Below are 21,992 nucleotides of genomic sequence, written 5' to 3'. Positions count from 1 at the left end.
GATTGAATGGATTCATTAATTATCTTTTTAATTTTTGCTAGTTTGGTCCTCCATATGAAAATAGCAGTTGGCATTATTTTAAATTTCAATAATTTTTAAATCACAAGATTGAAGCTCTGACCTGCAATAAAATCAATAAAACAAAAACCACACAATATTATTAACACACATATTACACACTTCAACCTATAAAACACACCGAAACACACAACATCACAACCGTAACACAATGACAGTGTGTGCTGATTTCCAAAACACACATACGCACAACAAAATACACACACACTACACCAAAATTGCATAATAGTACATACCCCGACAAACGCTACAGAGAAAAGAAACAAAACAGATTGCATGATCATAGGAAAAGCTGTGGATTTCAGATAGAACACACATGACACACACACACACACACACACACACACAGAGAGATGTGAGGAGTGTGTTCTTACCGAGGAGTAAAGGAAACCCTCTCCATTCATGGCCACGTAGAATCCGGCCTTCACGCCTTGTATCGCCACGACCCTCAAACCGACGGGGATCAGGTTAAACAGAGCTGAAACACATCCACAGCAACATCTCACTGCTCTGATGCTGCTCTTCAGAGCTCAGACACTTTAGGAGCTCCTAGATACGCTCTATCTAGAGGAAATTTTGTCTCACTATTTTCTCCTGAAACTCCTGGTGTGGAAATAAAAATATAAAGACATGCAGTATTTCGGTTTATATTCAGTTTTGTGCCATTCACAATTTAATTTATTTCTTTTAAATTAATGAATCTGCACAGCGGAAGCAAACAGGATGCAGAATTACAATTCAGATGGATGGATGAATGGATGGATGGATGGATGGATGATTGGATAGAACGATGGATGGATGGATGGATGGATGGATGGATGGATGATTGGTTAGACCGATGGATGGATGGATGATTGGTTAGACCGATGGATGGATGGATGGATGGATGGATGATTGGTTAGACCGATGGATGGATGGATGGATGGATGATTGGTTAGACCGATGGATGGATGGATGGATGGATGATTGGATAGAACGATGGATGGATGGATGGATAGAACGATGGATGGATGATTGGATAGAACGATGGATGGATGGATGGATGGATGGATGGATGGATGATTGGTTAGACCGATGGATGGATGGATGATTGGTTAGACCGATGGATGGATGGATGGATGGATGATTGGTTAGACCGATGGATGGATGGATGGATGGATGATTGGTTAGACCGATGGATGGATGGATGGATGGATGGATGATTGGATAGAACGATGGATGGATGGATGGATGGATAGAACGATGGATGGATGATTGGATAGAACGATGGATGGATGGATGGATGGATGGATGATTGGATAGAACGATGGATGGATGGATGGATGGATTGATGGATGATTGGTTAGACCGATGGATGGATGATTGGTTAGACCGATGGATGGATGGATGATTGGTTAGACCGATGGATGGATGGATGGATGGATGGATGATTGGTTAGACCAATGGATGGATGGATGGATGGATGAATGGCTGGAACAATGGATGGATGGCTGGTTGGATAGAACGATGGCTGGATGGATAGACCGATGGATGGATGGATGGACGGATGGATAAAACAATGGATGGATAGAACGATGGATGGATGGATAGATGGATTGATAAATAGAACAATGGATGGATAGATGGATGGATGGGTGGAGTGATAGAACGATGGATGGATGGATGGAGTGATAGAATGATGGATGGATGGATGGATGGATGGATGGAGTGAAAGAACGATGGATGATGGATGGAGTGATAGAATGATGGATGGAGTGATAGAATGATGGATGGATGGATGATTGGATAGAACGATGGATGGATGGATGGATGGATGGATGGATAGAACGATGGATGGATGGATGATTGGATAGAACGATGGATGGATGGATGGATGGAACGATGGATGGATGGATGGATGGATGATTGGATAGAACGATGGATGGATGGATGGATAGAACGATGGATGGATGGATGGATGATTGAATAGAATGATGGATGGATGGATGGATGGATGATTGGTTAGACCGATGGATGGATGGATGGATGAATGGCTGGAACGATGGATGGATGGCTGGTTGGATAGAACGATGGCTGGATGGATAGACCGATGGATGGATGGATGGATGGATGGATGGATAAAACGATGGATGGATAGAATGATGGATTGATAAATAGAACAATGGATGGATGGATGGGTGGAGTGATAGAACGATGGATGGATGGAGAGATAGAACGATGGATGGATGGAGTGATAGAACGATGGATGGATGGATGGATGGAGTGATAGAATGATGGATGGATTGATGGATGGATGGATGGAGTGATAGAACGATGGATGGATGGATGGAGTGATAGAACGATGGATGGATGGATGGATGGATGGAGTGATAGAACGATGGATGGATGGATGGATGGATGGAGTGATAGAACGATGGATGGATGAATGAATGAAAGAATGGATAGATGGAAAGATAGAACAATGGATGGATAGAAGAATAGATAGAGCAATGGACGGATGACAGACTGATAGATAGATAGATAGATAGATAGATAGATAGATAGATAGATAGATAGATAGATAGATAGATAGATAGATAGATAGATAGATAGATAGATAGATAGATGGATGGATGATTGGATAGAATGATGGATGGATGGATGGATGGATGGATGGATGGATGGATAGAACGATGGATGGATGGATGGATGATTGAATAGAATGATGGATGGATGGATGGATGGATGGATGGATGATTGGTTAGACCGATGGATGGATGGATGAATGGCTGGAACGATGGATGGCTGGTTGGATAGAACGATGGCTGGATGGATAGACCGATGGATGGATGGATGGATGGATAAAACGATGGATGGATAGAATGATGGATGGATGGATAGATGGAATGATAAATAGAACAATGGATGGATGGATGGGTGGAGTGATAGAACGATGGATGGATGGAGTGATAGAACGATGGATGGATGGAGTGATAGAACGATGGATGGATGGATGGATGGATGGATGGAGTGATAGAACGATGGATGGATGGATGGATGGAGTGATAGAATGATGGATGGATTGATGGATGGATGGAGTGATAGAATGATGGATGGATGGATGGATGGAGTGATAGAATGATGGATGGATGAATGAATGAATGAATGAATGAATGAATGGATAGATGGAAAGATAGAACAATGGATGGATAGAAGAATAGATAGAGCAATGGACGGATGACAGACTGATAGATAGATAGATAGATAGATAGATAGATAGATAGATAGATAGATAGATAGATAGATAGATAGATAGATAGATAGATAGATAGATAGATAGATAGATAGATCTTAGATAGTTCTGTTGCTTTTCAAAGGACAGATGTTTCACATGAAACAAAAGAATATTAAAAGAAGAAACGAGGGATGGAATGAAAAAGAGAGAAATAAATCCACTGAGTTTCAGAGGATGGTTTGCTCGTAACGCTGCTGCTGATTCAGTTCCAATCTGTAAAAATCGACAGGAGGGAAAAAACCCAGAGGATAGAAAAAACAGGAGCAGCGGAGGAGTGCAGCAGGATACGGAGGGATAGAGGGGGAGGAGAGATCAGAGAACCAGAACCAGGGATGAGTGTTTGTGTGGGATTGAGAGCAGAATCTGAAAGATTTCATGTTTACAGCAGTATTCATGTAATGAGGAACATACCATAGACTTCACAACATATGAACATAAAACCTAATTCATGCGCTGAAATGCAATTCACAACACAACATCTGAATATCTGTTAAAATCTCATTTATTCCTCTGATCAAAGCTGAATGTTCAGCATCATTACTCCAGTCTTCAGAAATCAAATCCGCTGATTATAAACATTTCGGATTATAAATGCAGTGCTGAATATTTTAGTGAAAACGCTGCGATACTTTGTGATATACTGCCATTCGATTTTTTGAAAGAAATGAATACCTTTTATTCAGGATGCATTCAAATGTTTAAACGTGACAGTAAAGACATTTACAAGGCTCATAAAAGATTACTCTATCAAATAAATGCTGTTCTTTTGAACTTCCTAATCATCAAAGAATCCAGAAAAATTTAATGCATCACGGTTACCACAAAATATTTTGAGCAGTACAATTGTTTTCAACATTGATAATAATCAGAAATGTTTCATGAGCAGCAAATCAGCATATTAGAATGATTCCTGAAGATCATGTGACACTCAAGACTGGAGAAATGATGCTGAAAATTCATCTTTGATCTCAGGAATAAATTACTACAATATTGTTTAAATTGTTATAATATTTAACTGTTTTACTGTATTTTTGATCAAATAAATGCAGACTTGGTGAGCAGAAGGGATTCATTTTTCTTGACCAGAGATATACAGAGACAGACGGACATCTGCAGGAAACTGTTTTTTCCCGTTTGAGTACTGAAGTTTGTTACTGTACAACTACAACATAACAACATGCCGAGCAAGAATTAATGCAACTCTTGTTTCTCTCTGCTTCAGCTTGTTCATCGGCTGTTCTTCATTTTGCTGGAAGCCGACCAGATTCTGACTGTATTGTGTTTCAACTCTCCAGCTGATCGATATTCTCACTTTAGATGAAAACATGTTTGCCCACAGCTGTCGGATAAATGCGATCATGTCATATGAGAATTCCCGATGGCTTGAAAACAAAACGAAACTACAAAAATCTGTCCTGAAACACAACATGCCAAAACTGATGCTATTTACTTTCTTAATCCACGCTCTTGGTCTTGTTTAAAAAGGACTGCATGCTACAGTGCATGAAAAAGTGTTTGTGTTCATAATCGTTCATCAAAACTCAAATGGGTGGGGAAGTGCATTTCATTTGGACTTTAACACTGAATCTAAGACTGGAGGGCTGAACACAGTAATGTGTGTCTCACGTGTGTCACACACAAAGGCTCGCTGTCTAAGCCTGTTGGACTCGCTAATGTGAGTTTAGCAGATAAGGAGGAAGCCTGTGTGATTAAAAAGCATCTCACAGGAGATTCAAGACATGAGTGGGCACCTGAAAAAAACACTGAGAGAATGCAGGAGCTGCAAGAGAGATGGAACGCTCAAAAATCCTGAGCTTTAGCAGTAAGACATCCCTCTCCAGCGCCCCGGGAGATGAGCTCAATGTGTGTGTGTGTGTGTCCACACTCACTAATGCATATGCAGATTTGAGAAATACACACAAACTGTGAGATAAGGCGAGATCTCACACACAAACACACACACACACACACACGTGATTAGGGTTCTCGGCTCTATCAAGAAAACATTGAAGTCATCCCAAGATCAAAGAAAGAAATGATGAATCTTTTTGTTTAAATAATTAAAATGAGAAACGATGTCTACCCCAGGAACACGGAGATGTTTTGCATAACACATTTCCCCCTCACATTCTTATTAATGCAATGCATCTGGCCTCATTTTTCTTAATGTATAAAAACATGATAATAATGCAGTTATATATACACATGTATTTAAAATGCTATCAATAAATGTATATTTAAAAATATATCAAATGTTTGGGGCTATTAAAATGTTAAAATTCTCTTCTGTTCATCAAGACTGCATTTATTTGGTAACAAAAACAGTAAAAACAGCTATATTGTGAAATATTTTTAACATTTCAAATAATTGTTCCCTATTTGAATATATATTAAAATGTAATTTATTTCTGTGATGCACAGCTGTATTTTCAGCATCATTCCTCCAGTCTTCAGTGTCACATGATCTTCAGAAATCAGAATAATATGATGATTTACTGCTCAATAAACATTTCTGATTATTATCAATGTAGAAAATATTTTTTATGAAGACTGTGACAGATTTTATTTCTCTGGATTTTTTTGAAGAATAGAAAGTTCAAAAGAACATTTATTTGAAATATAAATCTGTTGTTACATTACAAATGTCTTTACTGTCAAATTTATAATTTAATTAAAAAAAGCAAAGCTTCTTATATTCTAGATTCATTGAACACAAACTGAAATATTTAAATATATATATGTATATATATTTTTTTATTATTCTGATGGTTATGACTTACAGCTTAGGAGATTTTAAACTTCAGTATCGTGAAAAATTTGAATATTTTATAAATTACCAAACAGAATTGTTCATGATCTCCGAAGTAGGTTTAATTCTGCACTCAATACTTGGTAAAAGCTCTTTTGCACGAATTACTGCTTCAATGCACCATGGCATAGAGACGTCTGACAAACTAAAAATATTCAATTTATGTGCAATAAATGTAGAATCTGGTGCATCTTTTTTTTTTTTTTTAGATGCACCAGTATATGTCTATATGTATACATGCAAAAAATATATATATTATATATACATACATACATATACATAAATAAATTATATATATATATATATGCAAAAGTGAAAAGTGGAACATTAAGATCTGCAGCAACACCCTTCAAGTCCAAATCATCTTTTTCCTTTTTGGATTTCAGAGTGAATCAGTTTCTATCACAGAGGGGAACAGAGTGAGAGAGAGACTCACTGTAGTCGCTGTTTTCGTCTTTGGTCCCGTTGACGGTTCCATCCGGCTGCATCTGCAAGTAGAAGCCCTGCTCGCTGAAGAGCCTGGTCACTATCCCCTTCAGCTGAGGCTCTGAAACACACATCACAAACACAAACACGTCACAAAAGCACAACCGCAAAACCTGCACACCATCAGCACTCTCAGAAACGGCTTCAGTGCTTCTTTGTAGCAGGCTTCTGAATTGAGCTGCATGGCTCTTTGGACATTATAAAGTCTCAGATGTTATTTTTCAGGTTCTTCTGATCTGATAATGGAGAGCTAGACAACATAACATGTTTTTACATGTTCTCACAATGCAAAACCCTTCTTTAAAACCTTTAAATAAACCACTCATGCACACAAACGAGCACAAGTTTCAAATGGGACGGAAGCATCATAATGCATGCTGAACTGTCATATAATGCTTAGTATTTTTCAAAATGCATGAATTAAAAAAGGAACCTGTCATGTTACCGAAACAGCAAGTGCTGCTAACCAATTAAAATGTGTTAATTGTTTCGGTACCTTGCTAATTATGTTAGTAAACCGGCTCCCCTTCTGCTCTGACATCTGTGACACTGTCTCGCTCCCAGCATGTTTTCAAGAGTTTCGCCGCAATATTTAGTATTAAAAAAGGTCATGCGCTACAAAAAAAAGACCAATGAAATTTGAATTGCAGACAGACTTGTACTATATTTCTTGTTTTAAAAGAGTTCAGTCAACCAGCATGTACAGAGAGAGGAGAAAAAGAAGTCAAAGATTATACAGACATCATAAACAAACCGAGTTTGCCAGCTTTGATATGCACGTTTAATTTACAAAAGAATAGTTTCTCATTGTAACATTGACATTTTCTGTGAAGCTGCTTTAAAGCAACATGTAAAAAAGTGCCAATATGTGAGAAGCGCTATTAAAATGATCTTGAATTGAATTTATTTGAAATTTAATTACAAAGACACACCTGTAAGCATTCAGAATAAAGTAACATGCTGCAGTTCACGTCACACTTTATAATGACATTTATTGATAACATTGTGCCATTATTTAATGATCATTACTGAAATGAAAAATGTAGTTCAAACTCAGTGCATATTTAAAATTATGTTCACATATATCTGTTAAGCATTCAAATATTAATGCACTAATAGTAGTCAACATTTGAAGTGGATTAAAACCTTTTAAAGTTGTCATAAAACCAAAACAAATCCTGTTCTTGTCTTGATAGCACAACTTTTATGAAATGTTTTGATCCACTTCACATGTTGAATAATTTATATTTAACTATATTAATGTCTAATATTGTATAACTATTCGTACTTTCAATCTATATTAATATTTTAAAGTTTTTATTGTGAAAGTTGACATTAAAAAATCATATATGCAATGATATTAACAGACAAATATTTTATATCTAAACTTTGTTTTTATTATTTATCTTAATTTTATCTGATATTGTGTATACAGTTTTAATATTTTTAGGTATGTATTGTAATCTATCTATCTATCTATCTATCTATCTATCTATCTATCCATCTATTCATCCATCTATCTATCGTTCATAAACTACTTGTTGAACAATATAATGCAATCAAAGTTATCAATAAAACAATCATATATAACCCTGCAGCATAAAAGCAGTCTGAAGTCTCTGGGGTATATTTGTAGTAATAGCCAAAAAATACATTGTATGGGTCAAAATTATACATTTTTTTTTTATGCCAAAAATCATTAGGGTATTAAGTCAAAATCATCTTCCATGAAGATATTTTGTAAATGTCCTACCGCAAATATATCAAAACCTAATTTTTGATTAGTAATATTCATTGCTAAGAATTCATTTGAACAACTTTAAAGATGATTTTCTTAATATTTAGATTTTTCTGCACCCTCAGATTCCAGACTTTCAAATAGTTGTATCTCAGACAAATATTGTCCTCCTAACAAACCATACATCAATGGAGAGATGATTTATTCAGCTTTCAGATATAATTGACCCTTATGAATGGTTCTGTGGTCCAGGGTCACATATTTGCATTTAGCGTGCATCAGTTTTGTATTATAAATGTCAATGCAGTCATCAAAGTATCCTAATCAATAAAACAATCAAGCGAAATCTAACGAGCAGTAACAGAGTGTAGCATAATAAACAGCGACGCTCATTTGCTGTTGTCTGCGCGCACAGGTGATCGTCACGCGCTGCGCACAGGTGTGAATGAACTGACCTGGTTTCCGGCGCACGGGTCGTTTTTTCCCGCTGCAGAACCGGACTTTACCGAAGAGTCCGAACAGGTGCCGGTCGCACAGGGAGCCTCGGCCGGAGGGCTCTTTACCGGGACTGGAGCGGCGCTTACCGGACGCCGCTCGGTCGTTGTTTGACTCGCGCGCCTGCCGTTTCTGTCGGATGAGTGAGCTGGCGAGCGCCGCGGCCATCTCACCGGAGAGCGAGGGACGCGGGTCCGGTGACGATCGTGCAGATTCGGTGCAGATTCACGTTGCAGAGCACCGGCGCGAGGGAGCGAGCGCGCGCGCGTCTCTCGTGCAGGCATGCACCGGAGCATGAGCGATACCGATAGACTCTGTGTTTCCTACCACGGAAAGCACTTAGAGTTACATAACCGCACAATTACACCACATAACACCGAGACCGTCCAAAAACGAGAGTCCTAACAGGCGTCAGATATTCACGACATGAAGAACTTCGACGCGCGCTGCTGAAATGACGGGCGACGGGTGTCCGCTTCTTAACTCCTCATTACTATTGTCCGGTTTGTCCCCCTCTCAACATGTTGATTTAACAGCTCGCATTCCCTCTCCGTTCACAGTCCGTTTCCAGCATCTTTCCTGAGCACCGGTGCAGGGAAAATCCTCAGAAAATCCAAGAGACTGATCTTCAGTTCAGAGATGCATCTTGTGTGATTCCAGCCGAGGAGATCAAGCTCAGAATCAGAATGATGCTGAGGGAACGAGAGACAGGGAGGAGGAGTAATGTGTGTGTGTGTGTGTGTGTGTGTGGTCGGGTGAAGGAGAGAGACTCGACTGGGAACAGAGGGGGGAAGGTCAAAAATACAGCTTTCCCAAAAAATGACAGTCGCAGCGGGAGCACAACGGCGGCGTGAACCAGAAACAAAACTTGATTGACCAACACTATTAAAAATAAATGTTCTTTATTGGCATAAATGGTTCTATGAAGAACTTTGAACATTCATGGAACCTTTCAAATGCAGAGAAGGTTCTTTATAGTCGAAAAAGTTTATTTCGATTTTTAAAATGTTCTTCAAAAGGAACCATAAATGGTTCATCCATGGCATCACCATAAAAACATCCTTTATTTTTAAGAGTGAATACAGGTTTTTAAATGGTGCTCATCTTTGAGGTATGGAAGCTTGGAAGTTTATGCCACAGGTAAAAAATAATAATAATAATAATAATAATAATAAAAAGGTAATTCTGACTTTTTTTCCCCCTCCCAATTCAGATTTTTTAATTTCGCAATTCTGGGAAAAAAAACATAATTGCAACACAAAGTCAGAATTGTTAGATGCAAATTTGCAATTGTGAGAAAAAGTCAGAAATGTGACAAAAAAAAACATTTATCCTTTAAAATAATATTTTTTATTAGGTGGTGGTAAAAAAAATATTAAGTAAATAAATGAAAACTGAATTGTGAGATTTAAACTCACAATTGCAAGAAAAATTCAGTCAGAACTGAGAGATATAAAGTCGCAATTACTTTTAATTTAATTTTTAATTCTGTTAAAAAAAGAGAAAGAGATTTGCTACATAAATTCAGAATTGTGAGATGTAGACTAAACTTTGCAGAAAAATTGCATATTGTAAATTTGGAATTGCAAGAAAAATATAATCCTGAGTTTATATCTTCATCAATTCAAAATGTTTTTCTTAGAAGTGCATGAATAATATAAATATATATATTTTATCATGTGGTGGAAACAACCTTCCATTTCACGACCCAGATATACTTATGGAAAATAATTTTTAGTTCTTCGCTTATATGGAAGCATATGAGTAGCATTATTCAATTTGGGATGTAATATTCAAAATGACAATGCAATATGTAAAATGACAATGCATTTCTGTATTTACATTTACATTTTCCAATACATTTGTGCAACGTAAATAACAATTTTCATTTGCCATTTCATACACCAGTTTTAATATGTAAAATGAATACTAATTGTAAAGCTTTATAAGTTGCAAAATGAAAATGAAAATGTATTACAGAAATTATTAGATATGTATAACATGTTCAAGCAAAAACTGTGGCAAAATGATAATTTAAATGCTATTTTTCTTAAAGTGAAGTGAAAAAAGTGAAAGTGACGTGACATTCAGCCAAGTATGGTGACCCATACTCAGAATTTGTGCTCTGCATTTAACCCATCCGAAGTGCACACACACAGAGCAGTGAACACACACACACACACACTGTGAACACAAACCCAGAGCAGTGGGCAGCCATTTATGCTGCGGCATCCGGGGAGCAGTTGGGGGTTCGATGCCTTGCTCAAGGGCACCTAAGTCGTGGTATTGAAGGTGGAGAGAGAACTGTACATGCACTCCCCCCACCCACAATTCCTGCCGGCCCGGGACTCGAACTCACAACCTTTCGATTGGGAGTCCGACTCTCTAACCATTTGACCATGAATCAGATGTAGCTGTGCACATAATTCGTGCTGCTGAGACCTGCAAATTATTTCTAGGTTGTAGTATTGCATGAATATTGTCCCACTGATAAATACAGTGCAAATAGTTCTCTCTCTTTGGATAAAAGTGAAGTGGAAATAAAAATCAATAATAGACTGAACAGTTCAATGTCTGTAACATTTACCACTCTCATATTTTAAGTCATAAGGCACTAGGTATGTGTGTGTGACATTAATAAATAATTGTAAAAATGAATATAGTTACATTTCTAAATAAAAATAGTAAAATGAGCTCTATGCTGCTCAGTGCTCCTGTAGCCTACCCCAGAGCGCCCTCTCGCGGCTGTAGACGGTAATGTTTTCTCTTGGTTCTGAATAAATGCAACTTATATTTTTTTCCTCGTCATGACGTATTTTTGGACTGATGCAACTTATACGGGTAACATTATTATTATTATTTATTATGAGAGTAATTGACACAGACTAGAACTTTAATGTTTCACCAAATTCAGCTCAGATCTTCAGACTCGTCTGACTCGTGTTGCTGTATAACTGGCCAGACTTACCTTCCCAAGAAATCCTATTTTATTTTATTTCATAAATGTAACTATATTTATTTCCACTTCACTGTTATCCAAGGAGACGGAACTATTTGCACTGTTTTTATCAGTGGGACAATATTTATACAATACAACATACAACCTAGAAATAATTTAACGGGGTCTCTTGCAAGTCGCAGCAGGACGAATTATGTGCCCAGCTACATCTGATTCAAATATTATGCTAATTAACAGTGAGTGTAGTTTCAGACATTACAGTGCTTCACTCGCACTGACTCTTATTCTGCCTGAAAGAATGAAAAGACCGAGCTGAAGGTTGAGCGATTCGACCAATCAGATGAAAGCAGCGTTTCAGCTCCGCCCACAAATGCGAATGAAATATTGAAGCCATAAACCGAAATGATCAAAACGTACACGGACCAACTGTCTTGTCCATGTTCTCTAACTTCAATCCTTTTCTTGAGATTTGAGTCTCTGACCTTCTGCAAGCCCCGCCTTGTTCACGCAGTGATTGACATGGCGGGAGGGGGCGGACACGTGATCGGCTCAGAATGCATTTTCAATGTGCACATTGAATTTTGCTACATTCATTGCGGGACACTGAATGAAAATGCAATTGCAAGTGTCTTGACTGTGAGTGTTAATGCATTTAAGAAAAATAGCATTTAAATGATCATTTTGCCACAGTTTTTGCTTGAACATGTTAGACATATCTAATCATTTCTGTAATACATTTTCATTTTAATTTTGCAACTTATAAAGCGTTAAAATTAGTTTTCATTTTACATATTAAAACTGGTGTATGAAATGGCAAATGAAAATTATGTAATTTAATTTTCATTTTCATTTTGCACCAAACGTTGCACAAATGTATTGGAAAATGTAAATGTAAATACAGAAATGCATTGTCATTTTACATATTGCATTGTCATTTTGCATATTACATTCCAAATTGAATAATGCTACCCATATGCTTCCATACGCTTAGGGGTAAAAAAAAATGTAGTGTGAAAAGAAAATATATTTTTCCATTCCATTTACGTTAACACTTCTGTTTGCAAACACAGGTGGATTTTCTTATAAGATTGCTTTAAACAGGATTAAACACAAACCAACAGTGCAAGTGTAGCTATCAATTAATATTACACTTTAATTTCTACTATAAAGCAGCTGTCCAGTGTTTTGATCTGTTTAATCTCAATGCATCGTCAAAGAAGGCGGAGCCTCATAGCCACACCCACCTAATTACATAATCACTACAGACCAATGGGAGTCTGAAAGTGTTTAACTGGAAATGTTTCTGAAAATGTACCAGTTTTGCATTGTATTTTTTTGCCAGATTTTTTTTTTTTAAATGACGTCACACCTGTTCGTTCATCAATTTCAACAATTGTGAGTTAGTATCGTAACGACAACGTTTAATTAAGGCATTTCAAATGCAGTTGGATAATTACATTTATGGATGGTTTGGCTTCATGTGATTGCTTTTCATGATGAAGCATGTTAATTTGCGCGGGGAGGTGAATTGAGACGCCCCCGCGGGTCTGTGATGGAGCAGCTATCTAATCATTTCTGTAATACATTTTCATTTTAATTTTGCAACTTATAAAGCGTTAAAATTAGTTTTCATTTTACATATTAAAACTGGTGTATGAAATGGCAAATGAAAATTATGTAATTTAATTTTCATTTTCATTTTGCACCAAACGTTGCACAAATGTATTGGAAAATGTAAATGTAAATACAGAAATGCATTGTCATTTTACATATTGCATTGTCATTTTGCATATTACATTCCAAATTGAATAATGCTACCCATATGCTTCCATACGCTTAGGGGTAAAAAAAAATGTAGTGTGAAAAGAAAATATATTTTTCCATTCCATTTACGTTAACACTTCTGTTTGCAAACACAGGTGGATTTTCTTATAAGATTGCTTTAAACAGGATTAAACACAAACCAACAGTGCAAGTGTAGCTATCAATTAATATTACACTTTAATTTCTACTATAAAGCAGCTGTCCAGTGTTTTGATCTGTTTAATCTCAATGCATCGTCAAAGAAGGCGGAGCCTCATAGCCACACCCACCTAATTACATAATCACTACAGACCAATGGGAGTCTGAAAGTGTTTAACTGGAAATGTTTCTGAAAATGTACCAGTTTTGCATTGTATTTTTTTGCCAGATTTTTTTTTTTTAAATGACGTCACACCTGTTCGTTCATCAATTTCAACAATTGTGAGTTAGTATCGTAACGACAACGTTTAATTAAGGCATTTCAAATGCAGTTGGATAATTACATTTATGGATGGTTTGGCTTCATGTGATTGCTTTTCATGATGAAGCGTGTTAATTTGCGCGGGGAGGTGAATTGAGACGCCCCCGCGGGTCTGTGATGGAGCAGCTGTCACTGCTGCTGACTCAGGTACCGATATCGTATCGAATACGCAGAGCTGTCAGGTGCTGAGAGATGCTTTCTGAAGTCTCCAGTAAAGAGGCCAATCACTGTGACCCAGATACATCATTCAACCTTCATCACACAACACTGATTACTTTATCACTGGGAGAATGAGAGAGAGATGAAGAGAGAGAGAGAGAGAGAGAGAGAGAGAGAGAGAGAAGAGGATATGGATAACTAATCATTTTGATATTAATAGTTCATGAGGTCAGACCTCCATTACAGGAACGTGCTGTTCAAGAAATAGTGTGCTTAAACAGTTAAATCTTAATATAGTACTTTCCCTTTAAGTTAAGGCATTGCACACTGAGTTTGAAATTTTCATATATGTTTGTTCGTATTCATCATACTTTCGTATCAAAATGCTTGCTACGGATGCGTACTGTTATTTTATTTAATATAAAATAAATAATTTACTAAATGTTTTGGAATATAAAATCAAAGCCATATGTCTAACCATGTTCCAAATTTGAAGTTGATATCACAAAAAATTTAGGTTCCTATTAGATTTTGTTTAGATGCTATACCAAAAATAGCCAATGGGTGACACCCAAACACTATAGAATTTTCTTAAAACATTTTCCTGTCACAAATTCATATTACTTATATCATAAAATACATGCATACATAAAACATTGAGACCAAGATCTTTCCAACATTGTGTTTTGTCAAGATTAGATTTGATTATAAAATATTGTAGTACATTCTATAATGTGACACTTGACACTGTAGTCTCCTAGAGGGATTTTAAGTACCATTTTCATGATAGCGCACTGTCTGTTTTCCAAATAGTTTTCATGGAATGAATCTTGGTTGTTTAACCCTTCGAATGATTTCAAATAACATCTAATTTGGGATGATTACAAAAATATGTGATAGGTAAAAAAAAAAAGGCTATTAACAAAAGCACCAAGCCAGGTAACAGGTTAAATATCAAATGTCCAGAAAAGTTTTACTTTAGTATGATGATGACCTGTGGTGCTGTCTTGAGTCAGCACTAAATCAGTGACCTGTAAAGAGCAGGATGAGATTAAGGAGGAAGAGGACGGCTGAACTTCATCAGATCCTCTGTGAAAGACGAGTGTGTGTGTTGACAATGACCCCTAATGATTTAGGAGTAGTATAACCCCATCTCAGCACTGCACGAGTGTGTGTGTGTGTGTGTGTGTGTGTGTGTGGCCTGAGGAGTGTAACCTGCCCTCAAAACGGATCCCAAAATGAGTTTTTGTTTCAAAGACAGAGATCAGATTTGGAAAAATAAGAAAAGAGACGGAAACTGAAACTCTATAATCTGTATTAAGTGTCTGTGGGTTGGTGGGAGCCGTGCTCTGATTGGTTGGTTGACAAAGGAAATAACCAATGGCAGACCGGTGCTATCTGTCATTATTATGACCCCTGATGGAGCAGTTTGGAAATTGATTAGAAAACTCAAAACCAACACACACATACAATACACAGACACACACACACACGTCATCAACAATTTTGAAGTTGCAATCAATATCTTTCTTGACCCCATCACATGGACACATACCTATGAATAAAGCATTTCTAACATGGCATCAACGGACAGAATATATTTGTATAAAAACATTCAGATATTGAATGAATTAAGGATTAAAATGTGCACTTGTTTTTATTTCTACTCTAAACCACAAAAATTTACCAAAGCACTTTCCTAAACATCTGCATTTCACCATGCATGTGAAAATGTGGCTGATTCTTGATGCAATCATGCAAATCAGTATATTAGAATGATTTCTGAAGATCATGTGACACTGAAGACTGGAGTAATGATGCTAAAAATTCAGCTTTGTATTACAGAAATAAATTGCATTTGACAATACTTTCAAATAGAAAGCAGTTATTTTAAATTGTAATAATATTTTACAATATTTTTACTGTATTTTTAAAACCAATAAATACAGCCTTGGTAAGCATAATGATTCTGCACTAATTTTATGAGCAAATATATTTAACAAATTTTTATTTGTTTAGAATGTTACAGATGTAGGTAAATTAGATAAAATTACTAAATACATTTTGAGACAAAGGTCAATTATTTATTGTCATTTTCTTTTATTGGCTGCTTATAAATTACCATATTTACAATGAAATCATATTTTAAAATGCATTCATCATATCATAAAAAATATAAAAAAAATCTTTACTTTGAGTCATTTTTCTTATTTTAATGAAAGGCATATTTATTTTAGGGCTGCAACTAACGATTATTTTGATAATCGATTAATCTGTCGATTATTTTTTACGATTAATCGATTAATCGGTTTATGTACTTATATTTTAGTTTTTTCCATTTTTTCCCCAAGTAAATTATTAATAAATGGTCTTTATCCTTCAGCATAGATTTTTAAGAGATTTTAACCATTTTGCACTGTCATATCCTCATCAAAAATATACCTGGAGTTGTTTTATTGTGTTAGTAATCCTTTGTGGAACTCTTCTGCAATCAGAACACTGACCCATACTCTAGCAAATTTCACAAGGAGATTTAAAATAATGTTTTCACCATGGCAGTCCTTAGAGCTCCTAAAGTAGTTTAACATCCCGAACGAAGCTTATTAAGGAATCTTTCAGAACATATTTTCACGAAGAATAAGGATTAAACAGAATAAAATTGCAGTGCATTGTATTTTATTATTTACTGGGAAACAGCTTTATAGCTTTTGCTGTGAAATTGTAAACAATCCTTCGAATAAAGTGCCAGTGGCATGAAACCTGAATGGAACTCACAATTTAAAGTAAAATCCATCAGAAGGTTGTCCAGAAAAAAAAATTGGACAGTCACACACAAAAAACCTTCTGTGTGAAAAAGAGCAGTGAATACTTAGAAAAAAAGTGCATTTCAAATATCTTTAAACATTTACCTCTCTCATTCAGTCATAATTAGGCTGCACGACTGAATTTTGAACTGTTAAACGACAAACTGATCACAGAACATGTTTGTAAAGCTTTAAATGTTAACTGTTAAAAAGCAATGTTATCAGATTTTACGACTAAACATTTGCAAACAACATTGTACTCGAGAATCTGCACAAATAAAAGTCTTAGGGGCCGTTCACATATCGTGCCTAAAAACGCGTGGAAAAAGCTAGGCGCGCCACTTTCTCCTTCTTTCCAAAGCGCTCGTGCAGAAGCGCCCCTGAGGCGTCTGCCTTTGATAAGCAACCATGACGTGCTCTCTCCTTGAAGACGCGGAAATTTCAGCAAAGGATAAATGGATTTGCAGCTCTAAAAATCGCTTGCAGTAGCTCTGCTACTAAATTTATTTCAAAATGGAAATCCATATACAACTATGATCAGCTGTTCCTTTCATCTTGACTGAGCTTTTAACGTTGTTACGGGAAAGGATGAAGCTGATTGGTTAGTTCTTGTCACATGACCCGCGGTGCGGTTGCTGCATTCTGAAAAGTTGAGATGTTTTTAACTCGATGTGGTGCGGTGTTGGAAATAACGAACTTGAGCGCGCAAAAGACGCGATATGTGAACGTCCCCTTAAACAGTTCAGTAGTGCAGAGTTTACAGGTTACTCTTCTTTTTTGAAGGCTCAAAGTAAAGTACTCCCAGTCTCCCACATCCCGCTAAATGCTGCAGAGACGCTGTTCGGGAAGCACGTGACATAAAACGAGGCCAGCTATTGGCTATTCGCTACTTCTCCTGCTGTACTGGCTGAGTAAAACCTCCGGTGGCTCATTACTGCCACACTTTGGTCACCGCAGATTTTAAATATGCACGAAATGAGCCGCTTACGGCACATAAAAGTTATTTAGCAACGAATCGATGACTAAATTAGTTGACAACTATTTTAATAATCGATTTTTATCGATTAAATCGATTCGTTGTTTCAGCTCTAATTTATTTAAATAATTTTGTTTATTAGAATAAATAGAAAATAGAGCAAACTTTTCTGAAGTGATTGTTTTGAACGAATATTAACTTCTTAACTAACGTATCAATAAGGGGAGCCCTGAACATTTCTATGATTTTAAAACAAAACAAACCACTTTTATGATTTATTTTCCCTCAAAATGTGTAGATTCAATTTTAAACAAGTACATGTGTTTCATTCTGTAATGATACACTAATGGGAGTAGTGAAAAACCACTCAATGCATTGCATTCTGTCACTGAAATCTGAAAATAATCTGACAGATAATGCTGCATCAGACAACCTTTTGAAACAGACTTTAACCTCATGATCCCTAAACAGTGCAGTCTAGTTAGGCAGCTCACTAGCTCTACAGTTCTATGCTGCCAGTTAGTGGTAACCATCGTGAAGCACAGCTTTCATCATGATCCATTAGACACAGCAGCAGCAGCTCCACAGATAAACACTACAGAGGTCGTGATGAATGTTTCATGTGTGTATTTGCGTGATGCAATCGTTTATTCTGAGCGCCTGAATCATTTATGAGAAAGCTCGACCGTCTTCAAACCTCTCAGCCTGCAATCACATCCACATGCAGCTTTAAAACCAGCACTATCCAACAACTATATAACAATGTCTCTGAACAAACATGAACAGTCACTCATACAGACTGATATATACCAGCAATGGAATGTTACTATTAGTCTCCATAGCAACCTCGGAATTCTTTATTTATGTTCCATGTATAATGTAGCGCTCTTGATCTCTTACAGCAAACTTACAATCATGAGTAACACTTATACACTCCTGTGTGGCTTCATAATGCTCTTTTCATTTCTTTGAGTTCTTATTTTGATTGAAAAAAGACAAAGAGTGTCTGGATGAACTCCACTAGAGGGCAGTGCTACACACACACACTAAACATCCAGCTCCCATGCTTCACTCCCAGTGCTCCATAATAAGGACGATGTATTTGACAGTTTTGGGTCTCGAAGTTATTTTTATTTTTTTCTAAAGAAATTAATATGTATATTTATTAAGGATGCATTAAATTGCTCAAAAGTGACTGTAAATACATTTATAATGGTACAAAAGTTGTTGTTTTCAAGTAAATGCTTTTGGACTTTCTGTTCATCAGAGAATCTTGACAAAAAAAAATGTATAACAGTTTCCAAAACAATATTAAGCAGCACAACTGTTTTCAACATTGATAATAATCAGAAATGTTTCTTGAGCAGTAAATATTAAAATATTATTATCATCATATTATTCTGATTTCTGAAGATCATGTGACACTAAAGACTGGAGGAATGATGCTGAAAATACAGATGTGCATCACAGGAATAAACTGCATTTTACAATACATTCACAAAGATAACAGTTCTTTCAGATTTTTTACGTTTTTACTGTATTTTTGATCAAATAAATGCAGCCTTGGTGAGCAGAAGAGACATCAAGTGAAAATATGGAAAACTTTAACTTTCTTACTAACCCCAAACTTTCTACAAGGTAATATATCTGTATATGTGTGTTTTTATACCTTAACGTAAAACAACCAACAACGCAACTTAAAACATTTGGATTTATGTGTTGTTTTGAAATTTTAGTAGAGTTAAAAGTAACAACATTTTTTTTTTAAATGACAAAAAAAATAGCTTGGAAACAAATTTCACTCAGAAATTGACAGTAAAATTCTTAAATAATTAGAAAAGAACTGACAAGAAACACTGAATTAAAATTGTAAGAAAAAAGAAGTCTGAAATAGTATTTTCTTGTAAAACTTTCCATTTTATTTAAATCTTCAAAAAGTTTTTACAGCGTATCTCAAGTTAGGATTAATTGACGATTTAAAATAAATCAGTATTCTTTCACATCACATGATGCATTTTCTTTCAGCAAAAAGCAATGGCATTACATGATTTATTAATAAAGAAATGTGAATTTTGAAAATATGAATTATTTGCTCTGATACACTAAAAATTGCTATTTATCATATCTATGGTACAGACAAGCTAGTGAAAATGCTGGCAGGGTAAATAGAAAACATGTTTTTATCATGTCCATATTTTACCTAGTGCTGGGTTGTATTTAACCCAGCATGTTTTAGAGTGTGCTTTAACTTAAAATATTTATTTATATCTTATCTTTTTCTTTTCTAATCTGTATATGTCTGACAATATATTAATGTATGATACATATAGTATTGGAAATATTAATGTAAATGTTTACCTAATATTGAATCTTAATCTAAAAGAACATTTTAAATAATCATTTAATACACGTGCACTTCCTCTCTCTCTCTCGTTCTCATACACACAGCAGACAGACAGAACTTCATAGAATAATAGTAACATGTATTACATGGCCACTCCACAGTGAAATTTACATATGCAAATAAAGAAAGACAGCCATGAAGAAAGGTTCAAATGAAGACCAGCCATGCAAAAAAAAAAAACAATCCTGAGTTCTAAGGTCAATTTAACTAGTCATGCATTCTACACACTGAGAATCCTGCAGATTTAATGCAGCATGCACTGACTGAATAACAACAGCTGCACTGAACTGCATATGCAAATTTCACAATGCACGGATGACATCATCGTCACGCAAAGGCACCCCTGCAGTGACACAACAACTTTGAGGAGAGAACAGTTGCCATGGTAATGCAAAGTGTTGTAGCTATGGCAACACATCAATATGGGAAACGTGATTGGGTAATGCAGGTTTATTTGAGAGCGTCTGCTTGAGATGACGTGTGACATGACAGAACTATTACAGCGTTCAATGCAGTCAAACTGCGACTGTAAGAAAAATCAAGGTCAGGATGCTATAAATAGCCCGATTCATGAATTATTTCTGCCGGAACATTACAGACAATGTTTCTCAAGTCTAAACGCATAAACAAGTACACAAAAAAAAAAAAAAGTGGAACACTGTTGCAAAATTACCCCCCCCCCCCTCCATCACCCAACTCAATGATGCAATTCATTCACAGTCACTCACGTAAGATATCTCAGGACTCTTTCGGATGGCTTTGTTTGTGATTTGTGATCTTTAGCATGCATGAGTGTGACTCTGGTTTATTTATGACATGCAGATCAGTGTTTAAATCCCTCCTTTGTGGTTCCTGGCAACATAACAGCAGCATTTTATGCTCTCATAACAGTACAAATAACAATAACCTCACAACAGTGCTGCAGCTTTTGTATGTTGATTCAGATTTTATGTTTATATTTCTCATTTTCAATTGAATTTTAGCTAAAGGTTAAGTCATTTTGATGTGTTTTTGCCTTTTATTTTTATATTTTTAATAGGTCTATATAGTATATTATATTATGTATTTTTATTTATTAGTTTAATTTTGTCAAAACAAACCTTTAATATTATATATATATATATATATATATATATATATATATATATATATATATATATGTGTGTGTGTGTGTGTGTATATATATATATATGTTCTAACTGAAACATACAAATAGAAAATAGAAAAATTGCATAATAAAATGATTTGAATGATAAACAAAACCTTCTATAAAATTCTTAAGAATATATAGATAGGATTAAAACTGTTACGTTTAGTGCAAGTGCTGCTAAAGTGGATAAAGAAAATAATTTTGACGAAGCACACTTTATAAACTGTAACAGAAACCTACAGATGCAAACAGATAAAGTGCAATAATAAAATCAAGTGAATGATGTATGAACAAACAACTCTATAAAAACCTTCGGAATGTATATATGAATAAAATTGTTAAGCGTGTGCTGCCAAAGTGGAGAAACAAACTCATT

The 21,992-nt window shown here is 35.9% G+C and overlaps 1 protein-coding gene across 4 annotated transcripts in view; it reads right to left on the bottom strand.

Moving 5' to 3' along the window:
* LOC132107681 (fibroblast growth factor 12-like) overlaps positions 1 to 21,992 on the bottom strand; it is a 44,919-nt gene that overhangs the window by 7,195 nt on the left and 15,732 nt on the right. For 3 of the 4 annotated variants that reach the window (XM_059513820.1, XM_059513818.1, XM_059513819.1), the window contains exons 2-3: positions 6,598 to 6,708; positions 453 to 556 (exon numbers count right to left, since the gene is read on the bottom strand). In XM_059513820.1, the coding sequence (XP_059369803.1) occupies positions 453 to 556; positions 6,598 to 6,708 (215 nt within the window). Of the gene's footprint in view, positions 1 to 452; positions 557 to 6,597; positions 6,709 to 8,840; positions 9,575 to 21,992 lie in introns of those variants that run through there. The other variant, XM_059513817.1, reaches the window with a different exon arrangement.

This window comes from Carassius carassius, chromosome 28 (genome assembly GCF_963082965.1).
Source record: "Carassius carassius chromosome 28, fCarCar2.1, whole genome shotgun sequence".
NCBI classification, from domain to species: Eukaryota; Metazoa; Chordata; class Actinopteri; order Cypriniformes; family Cyprinidae; genus Carassius; species Carassius carassius.
This window is presented reverse-complemented; position numbering and strand designations above follow the sequence as displayed.